We start from the raw sequence: 9,132 nt of genomic DNA on the forward strand, positions 1-9,132 counted from the left end.
TTTGAAAAAAAAGTGCTGGATTAGGCAAAATTAATTTCAATATATACTTTGTATGAAACCCTTAACATGTGTAATGCCTGAACTTTGGTTGTACTGGAGTATTTCAAATTTGTGCCATCAAAGTATCAAATATGCTTTCTCTTGCGGCGCTAAGTTCCAGTACTTTGAATCACGATCTGATAATGCTGCCAATGAATGGCTGTAATGTTACACACGGTTCCAGTATTCAAGGCAACTATGAGGTGTATCCAGTGCATTTAAAAAATAAAACCGTTCTGTGAACTTGTTTTTTCTTTTAATTCACGAAAACATATATCTACAACCTACAGTTCTTCCATTCCAGCTAACTACATAGCTTGGCATGAGTCGGACATTTTAAAGGCAAAAAACGAGCTCAAAATAAATTAAAAATGACTAAATAAACACAAAGCGTGCTTACCCACGGTTGAAGAGCCGTATCAATGTGAATGAAAGGATGGCTATTGGTTACAAATACAGCGGAGCCTCAGTTTTCGACCACAATCCGTTCCAGAAAGCTGTTTGAGAAGTGAATCGTTCGAATTACAAATCATGTTTTCCCGTTACAAATAATGGGAAAAAAATTTATCCGTTCCAAGCCCAAAAAAACCCCGCTTTTTTAAAACATTTTTTCGTTACTTTACACCAGTGGTTCCCAAAGTGGGCGGTACCGCCCCCCTGGGGGCGGTGGAAAGCTCTGGGGGGGCGGTGAGGAAGAAAGGGGCGGTAGGGGGGCGGTAGGGGGGCGGTAGGGGGGCGGTAGGGGGGCGGCAGGGGGGCGGCAGTCGATTTGTACACAACACGCACGCCGCTCTGGCCCAGTCAGATACGACAGCATAGCTACAAAAGCAAAAGCTCAGGTTTGTAATTTCAAGCTTGTAATGTTCAGAATTTTATCTTATAATAAAAACCGCATTCTGGCGGTCAACATCATCTTGAGTTCAAGTCAACATGAAATTGGGGACTCGCCAGAACGCGCCGTGTTGTGTTGTGTTGAGCTGGTTAGGGCAATGGTCCCCAACCACCGGGCCGCGGCCCGGTACCGGTCCGTGGGTCACTTGGTACCGGGCCGCCAAGCCGCACAGAATTTTTTTTTTATCGACGATCAATTAATTCAGGTCAAGACGCTCGTCCCGGTCACGTGACATGTTTCCCCAGTCGAGCCCGCAAAGAGATTCAGATCTTTTAGAGTTGGGGGGGGGGGGGGTAGGGGGGGGGCGCTAGGAATTCACTGGGGAGCCAAAGGGGGCGCCAGCCTGCAAAAGTTTGGGAACCACTGCTTTACACCATAAACTGCATAAATGAGTAGGTAATGTATAGGTAAATAATAAACTGAATTAATAGAGTAGTCTGCTATTCATATCAGCAGTGAACAATAGTATTAACAGTGTTACCGGAATGATTTGCGCACGGGCCGCAGAAGAAAACGCTTAAGAGAAGGTAAGTGTCAAGGTATGGAGTGTGTCAAGGTAAGGAGTGTGCGTGTGCAAGCGAGTGCACTAACTTAGCGAGTGAACATATTATCCCGCTATAGGACCAAAAAGTGCCAACACAAGGTGTTCACATCCCGCTATGGGACCAAAAAGTGCCAACACAAGGTGTTCCCAACACCCTTTTATGGTCAGATTAGTATGGCCGATATATGCCCAGATACGCATATATGCCCAGATACGCACTGTGCTCACGGCAACGTTTTATCATGCGCCATAAGCCACTGCACCGTCCATTACTCTGTGCTTGTCGATGGTCCTATTTATTCATGTCATTTCTTTCTCAGTCGCTACTGTAGTAATGTGAAGTGTAGATATTTTATCAACCTTTTTTTTTTTTTTTGTCTCTGACCTCACATGAAAGCAAATGGTGGTACTAAAAGGTTTCATGTCTGCTACCTTTGTGGGCAAAAAATGTGTGCGCAATGTGCATTGTTCAAATTCCACTGCTAAATTGGTATTTTAATTTTCTGACTTATTCTTTGATGCATTAATAATTTTTAAAAAAAGCATGTTATTTTGCCTCATTCAAATCATGCAAAAACTGTATCACATCTTAATATCCAAACATTTAAATATGTGAATTAAAGTGCAATCACATTTGTAAATGATTGGCTTCTGGTTTTTGAAATGTAAATAAACCAATCTACTGTGATAAAACAACAAAATTGCAATAACTGCATTAACCATTAAAGTGAAGTCTAACTGTAACTGTAGTCTTGAAACAAATCTGAATAAGGAAAAACATTGCACCAAAATAATGCAAACTGCTACCGCTTATGTTGGGGAGCCTGAGGACTGTATCGGAAGTTGGCTCGGATAGTTATGCTCTTTTCGCCCCCGGGTGTCGGTCAGAACACGAGGGAAGACGTGGTTTAGTTTTGATTGCTTTACTGAATTATTGGCAAAAAAGTAACAGCCACTGTGGCTCATAGGGGCATACAGGCAAACTGGCTAAAGGGTATTTTGTGAAGGGTGTTTGTGTGTGTGTGTGGTTCTGCAACAGACAAAAATACAGCACGTCAACGCTCCACTTCTTACGTCACACAACACTCGTAGACGGCACACATTACATAACTAACTGCGCGTAACGATTCCGCTATACTGAATAACCATAAATGAAATATTCTCTGCAACACCAAACATAAGTCATCGAGACAACAAAATACATTTGCTGGCAACCGTTAGTCGCCGTACTGCTGCGTAACGGCTGCTCGTATGATGGAGCGCGCCGGAGCTGTCAATCAAACGGCGCCCACACGAAGCAAACCGCGATCGGACAAACTGCACCACAGTGGACGGTAGTAACAATGAAATGTATATACTCACTTTGTGTCAAAGACGCACACGATCAGAGCAACATACTCAGTCAATACCTGCAACTTTTAATTTACCGCTGCGCACAAGCTCCAACAATCGCGATAAGCTGAGGTAACTTACGGTGACGTAACTTCGCTTTAAAGGTATCTGGCGCCATCTAGTGTTGTGAATGGTTATATTGTCTAGACCCCGAATGTAAGACGACCCCCACTTTTTCAGTCTTATTTCAATGTAAAAAGCATAGTCTTATAATCGGACAAATACGGTATTTTCAAAAAAGCCTCAAAACTCATTGGACACTGCTACACACTGCAGTTGGACAATGACCCAAAGCATGCAGCAAAGGCAGAGCAAGCAGAAGCAACATTCTATTCATGGCTGCTCATGCAGACTATCAGCTCCAAGCTGCGGCTTGTGAACTGGTGGGACAGCCAACTTAGCCACATGCAGCCAAGTTTATGGGTACGGGTTGTGAACTGCGCTTTCGAGCTGCTTAAGCTAAACATCTGCTCCACCTTAAGTACCGTAAATTCCGGACTATAAACCGCACCGGATTATAAGACGCACCATCTAAAATTGGGGGATATTTTAGTTTTTTTCTTATATAAGCCGCACCGGACTATAAGCCGCACGTGCACACGCGTTTTTTACAAAGAAAGACCGTTCACAGAAAGCCTTTTTAAAGATTTAACAACATACTTTAACATGTCTTTCTAAACATTGCCTGTGACGCAGCAGTAGTACCGCAGCAACACGGGAGTGTGCACGCGAGTTATTAACAAAGAAAGACTGGACACAGAAAGCTTTTTTAAAGTTTTAATAACATACCTTAACATTTCTTATCAATGCGAGTTATTAAGAAAGAAAGACTGGACACAGAAAGTTTTTTTAAAGTTTTAATAACATACCTTAACATTTCTTTCCAAACACTGCCCATGCCGCGGCAGTAATACCGCAGCAACACGGAAGTAACACAAGACTAATAGGGCTGGATTAAAAAAAAAACATACCCGGTAAAAGTCACTGAGACGCGGCGGTAACACAGCAGCAACACGGTAGTACAGCACCAACAGGGCTCGTTAAAAAACATACCAGTAAAAGTCAAAAAAGAGCTTCATCGTCTTCATCTTCCTCCAGTGCACTGAAACCATCGAAGCATTCCTCCTCAGCGTCCGATTGGAATAGCGTTAGATATCCTTCGCCTCACACTTTTTCAGTCTCTCTTTCGTCGTCGCTTTTATGCATTTCTTCGAGTGTGATGAGTGTCTGTTCATGTTAATTTTATTCATGCACGAAGCGCTAAATTACATTAAACTGGCGAGCGACACGTATAGCTCCAGAGTAGACGGACGGGACCACGAAATAAAGAAAAGGGTGACGCAACCGTCTTGACAAACTAGCACGTCTTCTTCGGCGCATTATCTCTTCTTCGTCTGTCTCGCTCTTGCTTCCTGCTAGAGCGCCCCGGAGGCCGTAAAAATCCAGAAATACGCCCCGCCGCCATTTAAGCTCTATTTCCCTCTTTGACAGCCAAATCGATTGCTTTTAACTTAAAAGCTGCATCAAATGCATTTCTTCGTGTTTTCCATGAAGGTGTGTTCATGATGCGAGAAATGTTCAAAACACAAACTAGCACTTCTTCTTCGGCGCATTATTTCTTCTTCGTCTGTCAGCGAGACAGACGAAGAAGAAATAATAATAATAAGAAGAAGAAGAAGCAATCCTGCTAGAGCGCCCCCTGGAGGCCGTAAAAATCCATAAATACGCCAAGCCGCCATTTGAGCCTCGGGGTTCAAAGTAACCTTTTGAATAAAATGCATTAAAAGTTCACGTTCATTACAACTTGTTTTTGGTGAGCAAAATGTCAGAAGAATTTAATTTAAATGCTGATTGATTGGGTTTTAATACAATGCAGATGGTCCAAACAGCGCCACTGCTTTGTGTAATCTCTGAGTCACATGGCAGAGTAAGAGAAAGGGTTTAGAGCCCTTTGACGCAGGTCACCTAGCGTACATTCCTACCAAAGCTCATAATAGTCACAAGCAACACAGCCAGAATAAGCAACAGCCATAGTAGTGTTTCAAAATAGTATTTTTGTTGTTGTTTTTTTCTTCAAGATACTGCAGTGTATAAAAGTGAATTTTATTTTATTTTTGTCCATTTTTCACATGTCCTGAGTGTTGTTAGTCACCTAAATGTTGAACAGAGGGTGTGTTTTACCAAAGTCAAATTCCTTGTTTGGCACGCTGAAACCTGGCGAATAAAAAAGTCTTGAATCTTGAATCTTCAAGTGATCAAGTCATCACAAAAATCACAAAAAAATCCCTATATAAGCCGCATATATACTTTGGAAAAAAGTTGCGGCTTATAGTCCGGAATTTACGGTAATTAACCTTCGCCTCTATGGCGGCAAATAAAATGCACTTAAGAAGGCAATGGTAATCGCTAAGATGATGTAGCCAAACCAGAAAAGGTGTGCGTGAGTGTAAAGTACGCGTTCAAGTGGCGAGCAACCAGCCACTAGCAGGTTAGTTAAGTGTCTTGAAAGAAAATAAGAATACAATAACCAAGCAAGCACGCACCCAAAACCCCAAAATGAATTAGGTCTGTCAGCCAGTATTAGGCGCTTGTGGAAATGTGTTCAATATTGTTGGTGTTATTTAATATACTAAATATTTCGGATATCAGCGATGTATTTTTCTTTGCTCTATTTTTAACCCAGAGTTCTTAGTTGTGTAATCTATACAATGATGGGTCTCAAATTACCTTTTGGTTTAAAAATCAACTTGTTGTAGTGTGCGGTGTTAATGCAATGCTGCACGTGGATACCAACAAACGTTAAAAGTTTCGTGACAAGTTTTCCCTCCGAGCTTCGCAGCTGCACAATTGCGTATTGCTCGCGCAGTCTCTGCGCACAAGAAACTCTAATATCTAATGTTAGACGTGATCTAATCTAAGTGGATGAATAATTTTCTTTCTCTGCCTTTTTGTAGTGTAAATTGGTGATTGACAGGTGTCCAGCCAATGATATGATATGGTTCACTTACGCTACATAGCCAATCATAGCATTGACAGTGCCTGAAAATGTATCCTGCCCATCCGTGCCGTGCAGGTTAGCTAGCTAACAGTGCAGCGGAGTCAAGAGATGCAAAGGCTAAGTTAGCTAACCCCTTATGATGGCGAAACGAACGAGCATCGACACATCCACTTGCCAAGCCAGAATAAATAAGAGATGCGGCGGTCCTTTTAAGATGGAATGGTTGTCGGAGTGTGTGCAAATAAGAGAGCAAACAGTGAAACTGGGTGTGATTTTCTCCTTTTCGAGTGAGAATGGTCGACTATGCAAAACATGCAGTGAAGGCAAAGTGGTGGGCGAGTTTACGGAGGGAAAAATATGGACTAAATGGAAGTTTGGCTACACCTCAAGTGTCACATTCAGCAGAAATGTCATTTGAAGGCTGTTGGAATTGTACAAAGACTCAAGATGGGGCAGGGGATCGGTACGCTATTGCGGGGGAGCACAAAAGACCGACAGAAAAGGAACGAGCTGTCACACAAAACTAAATTGACCCCGAGTTAAAGTTTTAAAGTTATCATTGACATTTATTTATTTATTCATTCATTCATTCATTTCATTTCATCTAGTGTTGCACACAGTGGTCCAAGTGTGTACAGGGAGCTTGTGTGTTTGCAGAGACACTTGAAAAATTAGAGGGAACATTGTTTGCGACATCTTATCAGTGTGCGTTCACAGTAAAAACAGGTAAACACATCGGCCGGACGTGCACACTGCACACTTTTCCATTTTTCTACGGCAGTTACATCGCAGTGGGGCCGACATTTCGCTATATCAGGAATTTTATTGGTTTAGTCCAAGGGACCACCATTGTAACCAAGAAGCAACTCTGGGACCTCTGCTTTGGCGGAATATTATTATTTTCCACCAAAGGAGGATAGACCTCTACAGGCTATTTATTTGCCTCTATATGTCTATTTTGGGAATCTCAGCTACATTTGACATAATTTGGATGGGTAAATGATTCACAAAATCAGCTGGAAAATAAATCTAGTCAAAACAATAAATCCATTTTATTTTTATGAATGTTACAATTGTTTTCCATTTCCAATTTTGCGGACCACCTGCAATAACACCACGGACCACTAAAGGGCTGCGAACCACCGTTTGACAATCAGTGCTATATGGTTATGTAAACAATGTTGCGTCATTGTTCAGTCCAACAGCTGAAAAACGAACAAAGAAAAAAGTAGAAACATACTAGGTATGCCAAGTTCTTCATTCAGAGTCATCCAAGCCTGATCCCGTTTTGTTTTGTCCCAACATAGATCCCAAAAAGTAATGTACAGCTCGGGATGAGCATGGACAGCGATGATTTTTTTTTTATTGCAGCCCACCGTTACATTGCGCAGAATGTCATGCGACACATTCCCAAACCTGAATGGCTGACACAAGGCGTAGCAAGTAAAAATTAGTCTGTGGCGAGGCAGAAGCCTTTTTTGCATTGCGCGTCGACGCATCCCAAGCTGCATAAGTAACGTGCCACATTTCACTGTTAATAACTGCAACGGCGTTACAAGGATCAACATAGTAATTGACTAGATTATCCGTTACTGGAAATCTACTATCGCTATTTGTCCCAACACTGATGTAAATCTGTAAATAATGAATATCTTCATTGCTTGTTGATTACTTTAACGATTTTACCTCGTGTTGAACATCTGTAATAGTAGCTATAATATTGGTATATTTATTTGATTAAAGAACATCTCTAACTTTACTTAAGTAAAATATAATGCCATAGTTATAGGCCAAAGGTTGTCTGAATCCTCAATAAGATTCACGTTACTGAATCTGGCCCTCCTTGCAAAAAGTTTGGACACCCCTGTTTTAGAGTCACTGTGATGGTGTTTGGAGCCCAAAAGTAGTGAGTTCAGCTTTTTGAACAAATTATTACCTTGAGAGCTTGAAGCTGCGTCCTTGCTGTCTATCTAACTCTGGTTCATTCACTTTTGTTAAGTTTGTGTCTTCCCCAAAAAGAGCACGCATAATACTTGCAGGTGCAGTCTTGGGTTTGTCAGCATCAAGCTAATGTTGTGACTATTGTGTTCGTGTCCACAGGTTTCTGAGTCGTCTCGCTTCCCAGAGAGGAGCTGCAGAAATGCTGGCGAGCAGGACAAACAAGGCTCGCTTTATCGGACAAGCGACAAAGAAAGTCTGTGTCCCCCTTCCATCTGTCTATGTAATGGAAATATATAGATCTACACACGTGTATCTGCTGTGTCATCTATATATTTATGTGTATATAATGAAATTCTCCACTCTGAAAGAAAAGAAACAATGGAATTGTAGGTGCTTGGATGTGGAGGCTGTAGTTCCTTGCCCTACCTAACCTTGACCCAACATACCTTCTCAACTATCCCTGTCCGTCTTCCTTTTCATTGTTGACTTTTTGTAAGGTTTCGTTGGAAACAGTTTAAAACATTAGTCAGCTCTTGTTTTTCCTCACTGTGGGAACATCTAAAAGCATCTCTTCCCTTCACTACCTAATTATTTCATTCACTGCTTTTATCAAGCAAATGTTTAAACATGTAACCCTGAAAACTCTTCTCCTTTTTTGTTTCTGAAGAGCTGAATAAGAAAACCCTTGAACCCTTATTTACTGAAAGATGAACTGTTGGATTTTTTTGTTTTGTTTTTTCCTATGGTGGTTAGGAGATTGCCTGTTCGCGTTATAAGCAGCTGATGGCAACAGTCTATTGTAGATTGATTCTCTGGCTCGCTCACTCTCTTTAGAGCTATGACTTAATTAAATCTGTTGTAAAACAATGGTCTTCTCCAGAACTACCAATAAAAACATTACACAACTGACGTCTACTGGCAATTTTCTGTCCACCGTGCTACCAGTTGGATCACTTGGGTAAAGCTATCATCATATGAAGGGTTAAACGCGAAGCAGCCATATTGTTGCTTTAAAAATGTAGAAACTTCCGTTTGTGTGAAATAAGGCAGGTGAGATTTTCAAAGGCTAAGTTGGGCTTGTTTTAATTGTTGGGGTGAGGGTGTGGCAAGCATTTAGCTTTCCCTGACATGTTCTTTCATGACTTGCATTTTGCATTCTGTTGAACAGACAGCAGCACTGTACCGTGCAAAAATCACTCCTGGTTTTACTGTTTTAGCAGAGGAGGCATATAATGCAAAATTCACTTTATCTTATAGTGCACTTGGAGTCTCCAGCATTGTATAAAGTTTTCATCTAATCCCGCCAAGTCCTTACTCTTATAACTC

The 9,132-nt window shown here is 41.5% G+C and overlaps 1 protein-coding gene across 3 annotated transcripts in view; it reads left to right on the top strand.

Moving 5' to 3' along the window:
- csnk1a1 (casein kinase 1, alpha 1) overlaps positions 1–8,715 on the top strand; it is a 33,058-nt gene extending 24,343 nt beyond the window's left edge. For all 3 annotated transcript variants that reach the window (XM_061289301.1, XM_061289288.1, XM_061289310.1), the window contains one exon: positions 7,966–8,715. In XM_061289301.1, coding sequence (XP_061145285.1) covers positions 7,966–7,973 — 8 coding nt within the window. In that variant the 3' untranslated portion in view covers positions 7,974–8,715. The remainder of the gene's footprint in view (positions 1–7,965) is intronic.
- The last annotated feature ends 417 nt before the right edge of the window (positions 8,716–9,132 follow it).

The sequence above is a fragment of the Syngnathus typhle genome, linkage group LG1, assembly GCF_033458585.1.
Source record: "Syngnathus typhle isolate RoL2023-S1 ecotype Sweden linkage group LG1, RoL_Styp_1.0, whole genome shotgun sequence".
Taxonomy (NCBI): Eukaryota; Metazoa; Chordata; class Actinopteri; order Syngnathiformes; family Syngnathidae; genus Syngnathus; species Syngnathus typhle.